The 18934-nt window shown below is 40.3% G+C and overlaps 1 protein-coding gene across 1 annotated transcript in view; it reads left to right on the forward strand.

The window, feature by feature from the left end:
* Nucleotides 1–18884, forward strand: part of TOPBP1 (DNA topoisomerase II binding protein 1) — a gene marked incomplete at its 5' end in the record, with an annotated part of 45051 nt that extends 26167 nt beyond the window's left edge. The window contains 14 exons of the mRNA XM_080933929.1: nucleotides 3795–3965; nucleotides 4055–4164; nucleotides 5104–5227; nucleotides 6387–6533; nucleotides 6627–6729; nucleotides 8847–9039; nucleotides 11414–11634; nucleotides 13003–13139; nucleotides 13339–13450; nucleotides 13661–13824; nucleotides 14567–14704; nucleotides 15293–15382; nucleotides 15513–15674; nucleotides 18294–18884. Of these exons, the coding sequence (XP_080790055.1) occupies nucleotides 3795–3965; nucleotides 4055–4164; nucleotides 5104–5227; nucleotides 6387–6533; nucleotides 6627–6729; nucleotides 8847–9039; nucleotides 11414–11634; nucleotides 13003–13139; nucleotides 13339–13450; nucleotides 13661–13824; nucleotides 14567–14704; nucleotides 15293–15382; nucleotides 15513–15674; nucleotides 18294–18425 (2004 nt within the window). The 3' untranslated portion in view covers nucleotides 18426–18884. The remainder of the gene's footprint in view (nucleotides 1–3794; nucleotides 3966–4054; nucleotides 4165–5103; nucleotides 5228–6386; nucleotides 6534–6626; nucleotides 6730–8846; nucleotides 9040–11413; nucleotides 11635–13002; nucleotides 13140–13338; nucleotides 13451–13660; nucleotides 13825–14566; nucleotides 14705–15292; nucleotides 15383–15512; nucleotides 15675–18293) is intronic.
* Nucleotides 18885–18934: the final 50 nt, after the last annotated feature.

Consider the following 18934-nt stretch of genomic DNA (forward strand, 5'->3'; position numbering starts at 1 on the left):
CTCTCTCCAGTTTCTTTTTGGAAGCACTTAGGGCTATGAGTTTTCCTCTCAGTACTGCTTTCATTGCATCCCATAGGTTTGGGTATGTTATGTTTTCGTTTTCATTGAATTCTAGAAAATCCTTAATTTCTTTCTTTATTTCTTCTTTGACCCTGCTATCGTTTAACAGAGCATTGTCTAGTTTCCATGTTTATGTGGGCTTTTTGTTGTCTTTGTTGCTGTTAAAGACCAGCTGTAGACCATGGTGATCTGAGAGGATGCATGGGAGTATTTCAGTCTTCTTATATCGATTGAGGCTCGTTCTGTGTCCAATTATGTGGTCAATTTTCGAGAAGGTGCCATGGGGTGCTGAGAAGAAGGTGTATTCTTTTACTTTAGGATGATATGTTCTGTAGATATCTATTAATTCTAGTTGGTTCAAAGTCTCTGCTAGTTTTACAGTGTTCTTGTTCAGTTTCTGTTTCCATGATCTGTCCATTGGAGAGAGTGGGGTATTAAAGTCTCCCACTATTATTGTGTGGGGTGAAATGCATTTTTTTTGAGCTTTAGTAGGGTTTCTTTTATGAATGTGGGTGCTTTTTTATTTGGAGCATATATGTTAAGGATTGAGAGTTCCTCCTGACAGATTTCCCCAGTAATGAGTAAAAAGTGTCCTTCCTTATATTTTTTGATAACTTTTGGTTGGAAATTTACTTTATTCGATATTAGAATAGCCACTCCAGCTTGCTTCTTGGGGCTGTTTGCTTGGAAGTTTTTTTTTTTTTTTTTTTTTTTTTTCAGAGCTGAGGACCGAACCCAGGGCCTCGCGCTTGCTAGGCAAGCGCTCTACCACTGAGCTAAATCCCCAACCCCTGCTTGGAAGTTTTTTTCCCACCCTTTTACTCTGAGATAGTGTCTGTCTTTGTCTCTGAGATGAGTTTCCTGTATGCAGCAAAATGCTGGATTTTGTTTATGTATCCAGTCTGATAGCCTATGTCTCTTTATTGGGGAGTTGAGTCCATTTATGTTAATAGATATCAAGGAATAGTGGTTTCTGTTTCCTGCTATTGTTGCTTTTGTAGGTTGAGTTGTGTCTGTGTCTTTTTCTTCTTTTGGTTTTCTTGCTTAGGAGTTTTCTTGTTTTTACTAGGATGTAGTTCCCCTCATTGTATTGGGTTTTCCATCTATAATTTGTTGTAGTGCTGGATTTGTGGTCAGATATTGTGTAAATTTAGATTTGTCTTGAAATATCTTCATCTCTCCATCTATGGTGATTGATAGTTTTGCTGGGTATAGCAGCTTGGGCTGGCACTTGTGCTCTCTTAGGGTCTATATGATGTCTGTCCAGGCTCTTCTAGTTTTCATAGTCTCTGTTGAGAAATCGGGTGTGATTCTGATTGGTCTGCCTTCATATGTTACCTGACCTTTTTCCCTTACTGCTTTTAGTATTCTTTCTTTGCTTTGGGCACTTGGTGTTTTGACTATTATGTGTCGGGAGGTATTTCTTTTCTGGTCCAACCTATTTGGAGTTCTGAAGGCTTCTTTTATGCTCGTGGTCATCTCATTCTTAAGGGTAGGGAAGTTTTCTTCTACTATTTTGTTGAAGATATTTACTGTGCCTCTTAGTTGATACTCTTCTCCCTCTTCTATTCCTATTATCCTTAGGTTCGGTCTTCTCATTGTGTCCTGGATCTCCTGCACATTTTGGGTTAGAAGCTTTTTGTTTTTTGCATCTTCTCTGGCTGTTTTGTCTATGTTTACAATGTTGTCTTCTGCCCCCGAGATTCTCTCTTCCATCTCTTGTAGTCTATTGGAAATTCTTGCTTCTGTGACTCCTGATTTCTTTTTTAGGTGTTCTACCTCTAGGGTTATCTCTTTTTGTGTTTTTTTTATTGTGTCAATTTCCGTTTTAAATTCCCTCTTCCATTCCTTCATCTCTTTGTTTCTGTTTTCCTCTAGTTCTTTGAGTTCTTTGAATGTTTTTCTCATTTCCTCTTTAAAAGCTTCTGATTCTTTTTGCTTTTCCTCCCGTTCTTGTTTAAGTATCTCTATCAGCGTCTTGAGGTATGATTTCAGGTCTGCGTCTTCTTTTTCTGGAGTGTTTGGCATTCCAATGTTTGCTGTTATGGGAGAGCTGGGTTCTGGTGTTGCCAGGGTGTCTTGGTTTCCTTGGGATATACTCTTTCGCTTTCCTCTTGCCATCTTGTTGTCAGTGATATGTTCTTGCCTTTCCCTTGTATCTGGTCTGTGTCCCTGGATCTCCACTGGTCCAGGTGGCAGATGGGCCGAGCCCTGTTCTGTGCCCCAAATTCGCCGGGTAGAAACAGAGGTTCCAATGCTGTGTTCCTGGTCCCTGGATCAGGCAGGGCAGGGGTGCGCTTTCCGTGTGCACTCCGCAGAGATCTCTCTGCTCCCTGGCTGCCCAGATCCCCTCCTCACCAGTCTTTAAACCTTTGGTAGCTGCTGGTCCAGGTGGCAGATGGGCCGAGCCCTGTTCTGCGCCCCAAAGTCGCCGGGTGGAAGCAGAGGTTCCAAAACTTTAGGAACTCTAATTTATATACCCTTAATCTAATTCCTATGTCTCTTCTGAACATCAAAATGGCTTCTTTAGTATTCTATAATGACAGAGTCCTGAAGTTTTATATAAAATCCTTTCCTGTAATTAGAGCTCTGCCCATGAGCCTTAAGCAGAGGAAAAAAGCACTTTTTTGGTACTGTGACTTCTGGAATCAAGATGACCCTGCTTTGTGCTACCTTGTGACACATGAGAACTCCTTTGAGCTTCACCATTTTTGTTGTGGGATTGTTTAAATCATGTAGTAAGTGAGTCTCCACAAATTGTTAAGTTGCCCAGTTTACACACCTCTTATGTAGTAAACAAAGAAAATGGATACACTGCTAAATGAAACTTAAGAACTCTGTTTTAAATACTTGTCTCTGTGATCATGCATTCCTTGGTATCATCATGAGGCTGGATAAAAGCATGACTTCCTCCACTGTGGTCTGCAGAGACCCAGATGAGAGGCACCTGTCTGTAGAACTATCCCCACCCATTGTCATGAAGTGCTATTAGAACTTTCCCTGGAGATGCCCAGGAACATTTACCTGTCTATACAGGTGTCAGATACTTGCCCACTTTCAGCCTCCAGTGCAGTTCTGGTTAGCTCTGAGCTCTGTTGATGGTTGGGAAAGAGCAGACCTTGCATGGGGCTCTCCATGCCCAGTTCTTAGCCTCCTCTCTCTTTGAGCCTGCCTATATTTTAGTTATTGAACATTTTGTAGGTTCTTGGCTCATTCTGACTTTTTTCACTTTAGTTTGGGGCCTTTTATGTAATTGCAGTTTCAGTTCTTAAGTACTTAGTGCTAAAAAGGTAAGCACACTTAATGGTTTTGTTTATCTGTTTTAAAATTATTTTTATGTACATGGTTGTTTTGCCTGCATGTGTGTCTGTGCATCATGTGCATACCTGGTGAACTCAAAAACAAGGTGTCAGATCCCCTGAAACTAGTGTTATATATAGTTATGAACCACCATGTGGGAGCTGGGGACTGATTCCCTGGCTCTTCTAGAAAAGCAGCCAGTGCTCTTAACTGCTGAGCCATCTCTCGAGCTCCTTATTTAATGCTTGGTGAAGAATATGGAATTTTTTCTTTATAGTATTAAAAATAAAAATTATATTTTTATGCTTTTAATTTTGGAGAAAAAGAGGTCAGAGATATAATCCCTTTTTTTTTTCCTCCCCATTCTCTCTCTCTCCCTCCTATGTCTCCCTCTTCCTCTCCTTGTTTCCCCCTTTTCCTGTTCTTAAACACAGGATGCACTTGCAGCCTTGGAAACCCCAAATGCTGCCAGACAGAATCGGAAACTGAGCTCACCACTCTCTGAAGTCATTGTCAGAAACCTGACAGTTGCTTTGGCAAATAGTTCCCGAAATACTGGCAGTCTTTCTGCCAGCCCTCAGCTGAAGGGTGCCCATTTGGAGGAGGTAGATATGATTTTCTTATTAAATGGAAGGTGTCCCTAATGCATGTCAAAGAACCATGTCTGATCTGTTTCTTTATTCTCCGTGTACAGGAACAGACTCCGAAACCACTTGACAAAGTTGTGGTGTGCGTGAGTAAAAAGCTCAGTAAGAAGCAGAGTGAGCTAAATGGGGTTGCAGCCTCATTGGGAGCAGAGTACAAGTAGGTACCACAACTCAGGGACCAAAAAACCTTGTGTTCATTTATAAGCAAAGCAAGACTTGGTTTGCCTGCTTGTGTACACTGTCTAATAAAACCTCTCCAATTTGTTTTATTAAAGCTTTTGAAAATACTCTCCATAGAACATTCTTATTTTTACACAACCGACATACACTTGTGAAGCTGTTTTGTGCTACTGTGATCCATGAGTGATCAGCATAGTTTAAAGGAGTCCTCTTCATGGGGTTTATAGTCAGTACATCTGGGACCGACTGCATTTATTATCTATCTTAGTGATTTCCTGTGAGGAGTACTGACCACTGTAGCAAGCCTTTGTAGATTAAAATGGCCACTAAAGACATTTTAGTTTGCTTTAAATTTATGTAATCTAGGCAGGGCATGGAGGTACACTCTATTAATTCCAGCACTTGGGAGGCAGAGGCAGGTGGCTCTCTTAGCCAGGGCTACATAGTGAGATCGTGTTTCTAATTTTCTTAAGAGATTTAGTCTCAGGTGCTGTGGTAGAATTCTTGCCTAGCATACACAGAGGCCTGTCTCAGTTCACACAGGTAGTTTATGATAGGGGCTAACTAGAGTAAAGAAACAGGGTGATGGCCAGTGACTGGACATGGATTTGAATGCCTCAAGTTTTATTAACTTGAAAACACTTTTTATTGTGATTAAAAATGATATACAATATAAGACAAAATGGAAAGATTGTTTTAAAAATATAAAGAAGGTAGCAATATTTTAAAAGTATTCTGACATCTTCCTATACTGTATACCTGGAAATGGAGTTGCTAACATTTGTCATATATAAAACCTGTCATTTCACTAGTCTTGCCTATCCTCTAGTTGTAGAGTTTTATGTGTCACAATACTCTGTTCAGAGTGGACTGCTCTGTCCCTTAGTTATTCCTCTTGCATATTTGGTTGTTTCAGGTGGAGTTTTGATGAGACAGTTACTCATTTCATTTATCAGGGTCGGGTAAATGATAGTAATCGAGAATATAGATCTGCAAAAGAAAGAGGGGTGCACATCGTGTCTGAGCATTGGCTATTAGAGGTGAGTGGTGTTTTCTTCCTTCCTTGTTGGTTGAAATACACAAATGTTTCAGACCACAAGCAACTTTCATTAAATGCAAATAAATTTGCTATTCTTGGCTGTGTGGTGACATGTCATGCTATAACTGCCCATCTTATGGCTGGGAAATGAGAGTCTATTGGACACTATGTGGACTGTGCTTATAACACAAGGGCTTTTTGGGGCTCCAAAAATCTGAGCTATATGTAGGTTGTGTTCTGGGCATTGTATTATTTCAGCATCAGAACTTAAGGTTTTTTTTTTTTCTTTAAAGATTTATGTATTTGTTACTTATTTATTCTTATGCATATGTGTGTTCTATCTGCTAGTACATTCGACAGCCCAGAAGAGGGCATCAGATCCTGTTACAGATGGTTGTGAGCCACCATGTGGTGGCTGGGGAATTGAAGTCAGGACCTCTGGAAGAGCATCCAGTGCTCTTATTCATATCTCTACCCCCAGAACTTAACAATTTTATTGCTTGAATATTTACCAAATTTTAAATGAGTACTTTTATTCTGCTTCCTTTCTGTCATTGAAGATTACATGAATAATAGCTGAAATAAGGTGTGGAAGGTAAAGGTTCTTACCACCATGCCCAACTACTTGAATTTGGTTCCTGGGGCTCATACAGTAGAAATAGACAACCAACTCCCACAAGGTGTCCCCTGACTGCCACACTTTATTGGGTGCATCGTCCCTACCTGACTCTCACCCCAATATAAATAGATTAAAAAGTAATTTAAATGATATAAAAGCAAAAGATGAAAAATTGTATAATTTATAAGGAGAGTTGATTTAGCATTCTGATACACTTTAGCTGTGCATTTCTTGGTGCTCCCTGGAATAGCTAAATGCAGAGGCAGGATTAGAGTTTATTCTTTAATACACAGTACATTTTAAAGTGAGGGCAATTTGTCACACGTTTATTTGTTTAATTTATTGTGTATGCATAGGCGTGTGCAGAGTTCATTTTACTCCTTTTACACTTTTAATATAGTTACAGTGAGTGAACTTGTGTCACCACATTTATAGGGTGAGGACATTTTCTAGCTGTGTCATTTGCAGGTCTCAGCTGGTTATTTACATGCTAGAGTTTTTCACTGTAAACTTCTTTCTGAAATGTACACTTGTATTTCAGTGTGCTCAAGAGTATAAGCACCTTCCTGAATCTCTTTATCCACACACTTACAATCCCAAAATGAGCTTGGACATCAATACAGTGCAAGATGGGCGGCTCTGTAACAGTCGGGTACCCTTGGCAGTTTCTGCATCTAAGGATGATGAGGTAGGTGGCGTGGACAGTGAGTCCCTCCTAAGCTGGATGTGAAACTATGCAGTGAACTTAGTTTGAGAAGTTGTTGTTTTTCTCTTTGAATAGCCAGATCATCTATCTGCAGAAGAAAACAAGACAAACAATTTGGGCACGAATAACAAAGAGTCAGCTCTATTGAATGGGAGTGGAAAAGATGACTGTAAAGGAGGTAAGACACTTGTCACTTGATACCCCTAACCTTGCTCCACTCCCTCCCAGGACTAGGTTTTTCTGAATGGTTCTGGAACTGACTCTGTAGACCAGGTTGGCCTCAAACCCAGAGATCCACCCCTCCCTCTTCCAAGTGCTGGGATTAAAGGCCTGCAACACCATATCCAAGTACACTTTTACTTTTGACAACATTTGTTTTGACTTATAGTGTCCCAGGTGCATTTGCTACTAATAGAAGAACTGGGTTTGCCTTCTAGCTTTGAAGCCAGACACTGACTTCTCTCCAAACAGCCCTAGAGAGGCATCTTCTTTCAGTCTATGTTACCTGCAGCTTCATGTCAGTGATAAGCTCACTGGAGTAGCACTTTGAATTTCTTCTGAGAATTTTCTCTTTGCATTCATAGCTTGACTGTTCTGCATAAGAGGCATCTTTTGACCTAACTTAGCTTTCATGCATGCCTTCTTCACTCACGTTAGTCATTGCTAGCTTTACTTTAGAGCTAGAAAGAGGAGTGTGGCTCTTTTCACTTGGCTACTTGGCTAATTTTAGGACTGTTATTTCTTGGGGATTAAAGAAGTCCTAGGAAGGAGAGAGATGGGGAACCAGTCAGAGCACATACAACCTTTAAGTGTGCCATTTGTGTGTTTCACACAGCAGCAACATCAATGGCAGTGGCCACAGGTGACCACACAGAATCTTTTGGAAGAGGTGGACAATTATTAATACATGTTTGCCACAGCCTTCTGTTTGCTTTAAAAAAAAAAAAAGTTTTAGTGTTTTCTGTTGCTATAAAATACCTAGAGCTAAGTAATATATAAAGGGTACATTTTTAGCTCAAACGGCCTTAGAAAATGAAAGTCTAAGCTTAATTGGTTTAGACTCTGATGAAGATCTTTTGGCTACATCCTATCATGTCAGGAGTATTTATCAGAAAAGGAACGAGTGCAAGTGGGTGAATGTCATCACAGGAAAGACTGCAAACAAGTTAGACCGGCTCACTGTTGTCATAGCAACCTACAACAAAGGTAGCCTGAGACCTCCTGGAAACTGCATTAATCACTTCTGGGTGGTATTCCTGATGACCCAGCTACCTTAGACTAGGCCTCATCTCTTAAGGAGTGGACTTACCACACCGCACCACACATAAGAGGGAGGGTGTGCACTCAAGCCATAGAACAGTATCTGGGAAACAGGAGCTGCTTCAGTCTTGGTTTTTGTTTGATGATGTAGTATATGGCTTGTGCCCTGCTTTATTTTGCTGTTTCTTTTTGTTCAGTGAAATTAACAGGTTATTTTGAATTACTTGCTAATACAGATAGTGCATTGCCAATTAACTTATTTAGATGTGTGTGTTCTCTTCTGACAGGTTATTCTCTGGCTTCTCCTTATTCAGCCTGCCTACTAGAACTTTCCTTTTGACTTAACTGTTCCATTCTGTTCATTTCAAAAATTTCTACTTGGTATCTACTTGAGTGTCTAGTCTATAATGGAAAGGAAAGACAAAGATGAGGAAAGACAAAGATGTTGTGGTCTGTGCTTTCAAGAATTAGCGAAAGCTTGGCTAGAGCTTTATAGCAGTTATCCCAGTCTTGATGTCGAGGCAGGAGAGACATTCAAGACCAGCCTGAGCTATGTGGCAAATAAATAAACAGCTATTGAAAACAATCAGGTACATACAAATGACTATGAATCTCTGTAGTATGTATCCATGAGAAAGGATCAGAAGCAAGCAGGGAGGGCCTCAGAGGAACTGATCCAGTCTTCTTCCCAGGGAGTCTTCATTATTTTAGATACAGTCCCCATGGCTGCCTTTGTGTTTTGTGACATTTTAGTCTTGCATTCCTATATAAGTATTCAGTAAATGGCAACAATTTGTTCAACCAGATCTAGACAAAATAGTGTAAGATGATTGACAGAGAAGTTTGTAACTATGTATCGTAATGCATGTCTGTAATCCCAGAACTCTAGATAGAGACTGAGTCAGGGATCACAGTGGGGAGGTCAGCCTGACCACACACTCAGATCCTATCTTCAAAACCTAGCAAGGGAGAGGGAGAAGGAGAGAGGAGAGGGGGACATATTTCTCTTGGTTGGTATTGACTGTCTGTTTCAAGCTCTGACCCAGGCCTTAGAGATGAGAGAGAACTTTCAGAAGCAATTACAAGAGATCATGTCAGCAACCTGCATCGTGAAGACGCCAGTCCAAAAGACGTGCATGTCAAGAAGTGGTTGTAACAGTGCTTCCTCGACTCCTGACAGCACTCGCTCTGCTCGGAGCGGACGGAGCAGAGTCCTGGAGGCGCTCAGGTTTGTGTGTTGGGTTATTTGGATAAAAGCCCCTGGTGACTTAGATTGGTGGGTCAGACTTTTGTTTTGTTTCTCTATGTAGTCCTGGCTATCCTGAAATGTGCTCTGCATGCCAGGCTGGCCTTCTCAGAGATCCATCTGCCTCTGCCTCCCAAGTGCTAGGAACAGGGTTTTGCCACCACACAGGACTTCAAGTTTTTTCTTTTCTTTTCTTTTTTTTAAAACTTTAAAATAAAGCAGAAGTTAGAATATTGACAGTGAAGGGGCTTATGTTGGTGCTTTATTTAACTCACAGTGTGTGTTATATCTCACTGTCCTCGGGATTTGTGTGTTGCTGCTGAGCTGTCTTCTGTCTTCTTAGAGTTCAAGCCATTATGCAGTTCTAACTTAGAAGCATGTGATATGTGCTTTTCCCATTGAAGTAGAATCGGTGAGCAGTCAGTCCTCTCTGTTCCATAGTGTTAGCACTGGACAGTGAGTGTACGCAGTACCCCGAACAGATTTTAAACATTCTTATTATTGTGTGTTTGAGTGTGTGGTGTGTGGGCGTGGGGTCATGCATGCCACAGTACCCATGTTGGAGGCAAAGAATGGCCTGTGGATGTCAGCCCTTTTCATCCCTAGTGGCTTCTAGGGATTGAACATCTGAACATAGGTCTCCAGCCACCCTTGCCTCCCTTTTTATTTCTTATTTGAATTATACTTACTTTTCCCCCTCTGCATTCTAGGAAAGGTGACCACGGTTCTTAGTGCAGTATATATCACTTAAGCTCAGCAATATAACTGTATTTGTCTTCGTCTTTATATTTTTGAGGCAAGGTCTTATCCCAGACTGGACTGTAATACTATGTAACTAGTGTTAGCCCCAAACTCCCAGGTCTCCTGCTTCAGCCTCCTGACTGCTGGAATTACATGTGTGTTCCACCAGTCACCCTCTTTCTGCATTGCTGTCTAGCTAAAGGGGGCTTTAAACTTGGTGTCTTTCTTCCTCAGTTTATCAATTGTTGGATTGATTACTGGACCCACCAATAGCATTTTCCCACTAGGAGAAAAATCTCGAATCGTACATGAGAGTTCTGAATGCTTCCTGACTTCATTTATCTTACTGTTTTCCTTGAAGTAATTTTGAATTCTGAGAAAAGTGGCTTTTCTTCAACAGAGTATAGGTCATATTTTAGATTATACAACCTTACTCTGTGCCAAGTCATCTGAGACTAAAAGGGTCTTGGTTGGTTGGTTTGTTTGTGTCTTTGTTTTTAAAACAAGGTCTCACTATGTAGCTTGAGCTTTAGTTGGTAAAGATGCTTATTACCGAGTGTGATGACTTGAATTCCATCCCTGGGACCTACAAGGTGGAAGAGAGCTAACTCCTGTAAGTTGTCCACACATGCACACACAACACACAGAGTAAATAAATAAATGTAATAAAAATATTTTAAGGGACTAGAGTGCTTGCTACTCATCTAGAGGACCCAAGTTTGGTTCCCAGCACACACATGGTGCGGTGCATAACTGCTTGTGACTACAGGTCAAGGGGATCTAACAACTCTTTCTGGCCTCCCTGGGCCACCCATGTCTGCACGCATAAACAAATGCTGGAGAGATGGCTCAGCGGTTAAGAGCACTAGTTGCTCTTCCAGAGGTCCTGAGTTCAATTCCCAGCAACCACATGGTGGCTCACAACCATCTGTAATGGGCTGATACCCTCTTTTTCTGATATGTCTGAGAACAGCTACAGAGTATGGGGTGTGTGTGTGTAAAATAAATCTTTAAATACTTGAAAATATTTTTAATGCATTCATAATTCAGTAAATGGTCTACTATAGTCTGGTAATTTTGGTCATCCAGGGTTGAAAGACCCACTAGTTATAGCTTCAGTAGTGTTATATAAAAATATAATCTAAAGCTGGGTATAGTGGCACCTAGGAAGCAGAGGTAAGTGGATCTCTGTGAGTTTAAAACCAGCCTTGTCTGCATTGTGAGTTCCAGCACAGCCAGATCTACATAGTGAGACCTTATCTCAAACAACAACAAAATATAACTTAATTATTAAGAAGGTATGATGGTGCATATCTGTAATCCTAACACATGGAAGCTAGCAAGGGCACGATCATTCAGGGTCATTCTTCACTACAGAGCAAGTGAAGGCCAACATGGGATACCTAAAATGCAATTATTAATTTACTTCATTTCAAGCCATACTCTCCATAAAGAAACCATATATTCAAAAAGAGGGAGGGGGGAGAAAGAGGGATGTCTTCTATTGATTTTTTTCAACAAATACTGCATGTCTTTGCTACTTATCTATTTGATGTACTTAGACTCAGAAATGGCTGTTACTTAAATATTTAAATTTGTCTCTTTTATTCCTTAGGCAGTCTCGACAGGTAGTACCTGATATCAACACAGAGCCCTCCCAAAATGAGCAGATCATTTGGGATGACCCAACAGCAAGGGAGGAGAGAGCAAGGCTCGCCAGCAACTTACAGTGGCCTAGCTACCCGACACAGTATTCTGAGCTTCAGGTTGAGATTAAAAAGCTGGATGATTCTCCTTCTCGAAAGCCTGTGTACCATTCAGAAATTGCTGGACAGGGTAATAAGAAAAGCCTATTTATTTGTACTTTATGCATGTTGACCTCTTAAAGACACCTTGTTTCTCTGTATTACATACGCAAATGAAAATGGAATTTTTAGTACTGTATAAATTCAGTGAGAATTTTTATTTTGAAATGTAGAAGTTTAGATGTAAATGTATCATTTATTCTTCTGAAGAAATTGTCATTTTGGAGGCTTCTAGCCTTCATACAATATAATCTAGGCCCAGAATATTTTCAGTTTCTGAGATTAACTGCCGAATAATCTCTCCCTTTCTAGTTCTTTCTGAGCTCTGACTGGCTGATTCAACTCCTCTCTAGAATGCCTGACTCAGTGTGGCTTCTCTAGGCCTCTCCTCAGTTGCTCTGCTTGGCCTCATACTGCCTTTGGCAATGTGTTCTAATCTTCTGGCTTCTTATTCTCTGGCTTGTTCTGTTTTCCCCCAGGTTTAGCTTTTCTCTCTGCAACCTGTCTTCCCATAATAATGTCTGGTAAAGCGGCCTCCTCCTTCTCTGTGCTTCTTTAGCTTCCTTCCTTCCTCCTGGAGCTGGGCAGATCCTACTCTGTCAAGTCTTTCTCTGACTCTTCACTGTCTGCCACTCAACTAGACATTCAGACATGGCTGCTTCTACAAACTCACTATACCTTCATTGCTTGGAATTAGAGATATACTAAGGTCTTGTCTTTATTGCAACCAGAGGGATTCAATGTATGTACTAAAACTGAACCACACCACAAGTAAAAAAAAAAGGTCTTGTTTTGTTTTGTTTTTTTTTTTCAGTAAATAACACAATCTCAGGGTTCACAAGCTGATCAAATATCCTGCAACATTTAGGATTAGCCTTTTTTCTTTCTAGCCTCTTTCGTTTGTTAGGTAGTGTCTGGTGTTCTTTGGCGTATGTGAGCTTTTCCTGGGTTCTTTTTTTCTCTCCTCCCTTCACACTGGGTAAGCTTATCTTCCTGTGCTAGATACACAGAGTTAGCCTCTGATTTTCTTCAAGAATTCCTTTCATTTAACAAACTTGGTTATGTTCTACTGGCAAAAGATGTTTTGAAAGGAAGGATTCTTAAAACCCAAGTAACACACCTGCCCTTTCATAGCTATTTAGTTGCATTTATTTATAAGCTGGAGAAACTCCTGGTTTTGAGGCAGGTACCCATGCAGGTCTCAAACCTGAGATTCTCTTGTCTCAGCCTCCCGTTGCTGGGGTTGCAAGCAGATGCCACCATGCCCGAGCCTTTGTATACTTCTGATTGCAGAGTTCATGTTCATTTTACTTTGGCCAAGACAGGTGAGAGTACGCCCCAGAATCTGTTCTAAGTTCCATGTGTACACTATCACACTAGATCTCTCCCTTACCCTCAGCCTCGTGTGTGACTCAGGCCCCAGAGCACCCAGGCTCTGAAGAGCCAGAAGCTCCAGCAGCAGAAAGGAATCTGATCCCTGAGCCTCAGACCCACAACATGGCTAAGGCGCCTGTGGCACCACATCCTGTGGACAAGGTTTGTTGACCTTTGGTGTGGTGGTGGCTTTAGTTACTGTTTTATTCCAGAGTAGAATCGTTTGCTGTATCACACTCATCACTACTGAAAATTGAATTTCTTTAAATTACAGTTTGTAGATAAAATGTCACTATAAAATAGCTATAGCTGATAATAGTGTTTTTTTTTTTTTTTCTAAAATAAAACTATTGTGTTCTAGATTAAAACACTGGAGGAGATGCATGGAAAACGTAAGAAACCGTATGTGTTCCAGATGTCTTCTCTGAATTCTCAAGAGCGGATAAATTACTGTCGCCTGATTAAAGACCTAGGTGCCAATATTTTACTTTTTTGTTCTAAATTTTCTTCTTATATTTTACTTTAAAACATCATTATTACAACTTATTTAGAATACAAATATAATCATATTTCTATCATGTGTAAAGGGGAGGAAGAAAAGAACATGGGTAAGTTATTTAAGCCTACACATTGAGTCTGTTCTGCCTCCAAGAGTTAGTAGAGCCTGTTTCTCTCCATACAAGGTGGGTCGGTGATCGAGAAGCAGTGCTCGGACCCCAGCTGCACTCACATGGTTGTGGGGTACCCACTGCGCAATGAGAAGTACTTAGCTTCCATGGCAGCTGGCAAATGGGTGCTTCATCGCTCCTACCTAGACGCTTGCAGGACAGCTGGACGCTTTGTGCAGGTGTGTATTCACATTCCTGTGAGGGTCTGTTCTCTTGGTAATGTTTTAGACATCCTTGATCATGTGGCCAGTTAGATTACAGCAGTTGTGTGAGGGCCTTTGTAACAGCAAAGTCTGCAAGGTCGGGTTGCTGTATTAACTAATTCCCCTCTTTCTTAAATATTTGGGTTGGCATACAAAAAATGAGTTTTATTATGGCCTGCTCACTTCTTGTTACCAAATTTGTTGGTGCTTTTTTTTTTTTTTTAATTGAAATGACATTCTCTTAATATGAGAAGATATCAAGATATCTCATTGTAATTCTTTTTCTTTGCTGTTAGCTCATTCCATATTAAACTAATTGTCACAAACTGGGCGTCAGTTTCTGAACCTTTCAATCTGAGTTCCTTGGGAATTGTCTTAGTTCATACCTCCTCTGACTGTGCTCCCATGAAGCCAAATATCCTGAATATTACTAGGTTGCCAGAATACAGCTGTCTGGCCAAAAGACAGCTAGAAATTTTCTAGGAAATTAGTTTCTGGTTTTAATTAACAGCCAGCTGTACTTGGTTCTTAAGATAAAACTGAATAAATGGAATGAATCTTTTTCCTGAGTTCACAAAATGTTTAGTGTTCTCTGTATCTAACAATTGGACATTCAACTTTGGTCTTAATAGACTAAAAGCTTCTTAGCCAGATACCCATGCTTAGCACAGTGTTCTATGTTAGAGGAATGAAGAAGTTCACTGGCCTGATTTTCTAGGAAGAAGACTACGAGTGGGGAAGCAGCTCCATACTTGGTGCTCTCACTGACGTCACTGAGCACCAGCAGAAGCTAGCACTTGCAGCAATGAGATGGAGGAAAAGAATTCAGCAAAGTCATAAGTCGGGCATTGCTGAGGTATTGTGTGGGATTCAGTAGTCCAGCTTGTTCAAAGAGAATATGCTTGACCAAGTAATTCTAATTGTCTTTTGTTCCATAAGTGTTATATTTAGTTGCACATTCTACATTGAACATTCTGTTATAGCTATACAGGTACTGTTAGGGAGCAGCTCTAGGAAGGCAGAGGCAGGAGAATGTCTGAATTCCAGGATATCTGCATAAACATCATGACCAAAAAGCAAGTTGGGGAGGAAAGGGATTCAGCTTACACTTCCACATTGCTGTTCATCACCAAAGGAAGTCAGGACTGGAACTCAAGCAGGTCAGGAAGCAGGAGCTGATGCAGAGGCCATGAAGGGATGTTACTTACTGGCTTGCTTCCCCTGGCTTGCTCAGCCTGCTTTCTTATAGAACCCAGGTCTACCAGCTCAATGGGCTGGGCCCTCCCCCTTGATCACCAGTTGAGAAAATGCCTTACAGCTGGATCTCATAGAGGCATTTCCTCAAGGGAGGCTCCTTTCTCTGTGATAACTCCAGCCTGTGTGAAGTTGACACAAAACCAGCCAGTACAGTATGTTAAAATTACATGTACTTTTCTTTACATAGGGAGCATTTAGTGGCTGGAAAGTTATTTTACGAGTTGATCGGTCCCGAGAAGCTGGGTTCAAGCGCCTTCTTCAGGCAGGAGGAGCAAAGGTTTGTCCTGAATTAATTTTCTGCTATTCTAGGGGCAGCAGGGTTTCTGTGATGTCTCTATTCCCTCTGCCTTGTGAGGGGCAGTCTGCTTTGGAGCATGAGGGGATTAATACTTCCTGCTTTTCTCTAGGTGTTACCTGGTCATCCAGAACCTTTGTTTAAGGATGCTACCCATCTCTTTTGTGATTTCAATAAACTGAAACCTGATGACTGCAGAGTTTTCATCGCAGAAGCTACTGCCCAGAACATGGCCTGCTTAAAAACAGAATATATCGCTGATTATCTGACAATGGTTTGTCACATTCTATTCTTACTTTCCTTTATCATTGCCATTGTTATTTCGGGGCTGGGGGAAGTTGGCATGTGTGTGCTGTCAGAGGATAACTTAATGGACTTAAAACTTAGGTTGTCAGGCTGATAGCAAGTACCTTTACTTGCTGAATCATTTTGCTGACCACATGCTTATTTCTAGAAATATGCTTATATTTGTAGTTTGAACAGCCACACATCAAATCTTGGCTTTCTGCTAATACAACTGCTAGTTTGTTATTCTCTAGTTAGCATCTTTCAGTTAGGTTCCATTTCTCTATTGAATGTGTGTAAACATTTTTTAAGCATGAAATTTAAATATGACAAGTTTATGAAAATCCGGGTAGCTAAAAATGGTTTTAAAACATTGGGCTATAAAGAAAGCAGAGGGGCTAGAATGAAGGCTCAGAGACAAGAGAACTGGCTGCTATAGTATTCAGACTCAGTTCCTAGCAGTAAAGGAGACCGACCACCTGGGTGTGTGTGTATGTCTGGAGTTCAAAGGAGAGTTATACCACCTGGAGCTGGAGGTATAGGAGGCTATGAGCTGTTCAATGTAGGTGTGAGAATCAAACTTTGATCTCTGCAAGAGTACTATGTGTTCTTAACTGCTAAGTGTTCTCTCCATCCCTAAATTAATGAATTTTAAACTGCATACTTGCTTCCTAGGGCAAGTAACATTTTAATTTAATCAAGTAATATTAATTTATTATGTATCAGTTTTTCATTTTTTGTGCATTTCAGAGTTGGAGAAATCAGAACATGTGTTTCCTCAAATACTTAGCATGTGTATCATTAACTAGAATCCAGTATTTGTTTACTGTTCTTGCAATTCTAAGGATCAAACTCAAAGCTCCCTGTATGTTAGGAAAGCACTACCGCCTAGCCCAGGTTTTCCCATTTCTCATTGAGTTGCTTTTTTACTGTTGAACCTTAAAATGTTTGGTTTTGGCTGATGTCTCTTTTTGTTAGAAGAGTGGACTTAGTTTCCCCACCCCAACCCTTTCTGTAGCCTATTTATTCTGTGGCAGAGAAATAGTTTTATATTATTATGAGGTCTGATTTAACGTTTTATGGATTGTTGGTTTTGTCAGCCCTTAGCCTAGCTAGCCATTTTTCCTTCTGAAAGTCTCGCTTTGTAAGATGTGTGATTTTTGGATCAGAAAAGTTGGGGCTGGAGAGTTGGCTCAACAGTTAAGAGAATTGACTACTCTTGCCAAGGTCCTGAGTTCAATTCCCAGCAACCACATGGTGGCTCTCAACCATCAGTAATGGGATCTGATGCCTTCTTCTGGTGTGTCTGAAGACAGCAATGATGTGCTCATACAAATAAATCTTAAAAAATAAAAAAAGTTGAAGATATTCCTCTAAAATACGTTTAGGTATGTTGGAAGAACCATTTTTCCTCTGTAAATTGGTTTTGTGCCTTTGTGAGGATTCAGTTGTATCCAGGGTGTATTTGTGTCCTTTGGGACTATACTTAGGAAGCTCAGAAGAGGCAATAAGCTCTCAGTGCCTTTCTATGGTCCTTCTTTCAAACACTTTTCCCTTTTCTAAAGCTCTACCTTGTACATACATCTAGGCTAAAAGCTTTCTGTTATTGTTACTGAAGTTAACAAGGTTTGTTTTATGAAATGTAAGTGAATGTGGTATCAAATTAGATCTTAGATCTGCAGTTTTTCACAGCATTCAGTGAATGTCAAGTTGTAGCTCTTTATGCTAGTTTTAAAGTATATACCTGAGTCTTTTCACTTGGTACTCCAAATCGGCCTTAAACTTATTCTTCTGCACAATTCTAAAAATAGGTTATACTATGTCCTGGATTTTGTGCATAATTTCTAGAGACTATAGAACCTGGCGTTTCCTTTATCTGCTTGCATTTACTTAACCACAGCAGAAGCAGCTGAACTGGCCACAGCTGAACATGTCTATGATATGGCTAAGAGATCTGGCCACAAACTATTTCTGGTTTCCAGGCCTTTGCTTTGAGATTCCCAACCTTGTTTTCTGTGGGAATAGTTTGCTTTCTGCCTGGTTCTTCAAGCCATTTCTATTAGAATTTTAGCCAGCCTGTGTCATACATAAAACAAAAGCAAAAAGCTCACAAGACTGGAAACTGACTCAGTTAGTGCAATAAGGACTTTAGTTCATTTCCCAGAACAAGCATGGCAACTCCTGTAGTGGGATTGGTATGGTGACTTGTTTGAAAACAGCCTTGCCTTTTTTTTTTTTCCCTTTTGTAATGGTAGAAAGGATTGGAATTTTATGTTGATTTACTTAATGTCTTTTATGAAAGTTGAAAAATGGCTACACATCAGGTAGAAACACTTGAATGTCCTCAATACCTACTAGTTACGTGAAGATGGTTAAGCCCACTTTGATCTACCATCAGGTATGACAACACCTACCTTGGGAGGGTATACATGACATTCACACTATTAGCTACTGAGCACCTTTCCCTCAATTCGATCCATATTAATCCATGGAATCATTAAGATCTGAGCTAGCCACTTTACCTGAACTTTGACCTACTGGCAAACTTTGTGGGGGAAAAACTGGGAATATGCACTACAAATTTGAAATTTTCCTCTTTATATTCTAGGAATCCCCTCCTTGTGCAGATAATTACCGTGTATCAGAAACTGCTTTATTCCGTAAGGAAGGTGGGTCTGGATTACCACAGAAGAGGAAAACTCCTGCGGAGAATGTCATCAAAAGGCCTCGAGTACACTGATGCCCTTCTAGCCAAACAATGAATGTTGAGTTTAGTGGGCTTGACTGTAAAATGCATAAGAACCTGGGTTCTTTCCCCAGGAGTGCACAAGGAGAAAAATTTCAGCTACAACCTGACATTGCTGTGATGTGTCAGTGTAGCAGTTTAAAAGGCATACATCTGAAGGATCCCAATCCTGTGAACTTGATGCCTTTAACCTAATTTTGAATCACTGAATATTGCCTATTCCTAGTAAAGAGGAACTTCCCAACATTAAGACTTGTAAATATTGTTTCAAATGTCTTAGTTCACAAGTTATATACATTAGGGTTATTTTTTTGTTTTCCTGACTTTTATATATGTATTCTTGCCATTTGACCTTTTTAACAGCCTGAGCAGAGTTTAAAATGAAGCTGGGGCTTTAAACTTATATGTATATATGTAAATGTGTGTATGTATAAACTATCAATTCACCACAAACATGGGCACAAAACTTTGAGATAAATAAAAAATGTTCATTTGCATCTGTT

This window comes from Micromys minutus (assembly GCF_963924665.1).
Source record: "Micromys minutus genome assembly, chromosome: 21".
NCBI lineage: Eukaryota > Metazoa > Chordata > Mammalia > Rodentia > Muridae > Micromys > Micromys minutus.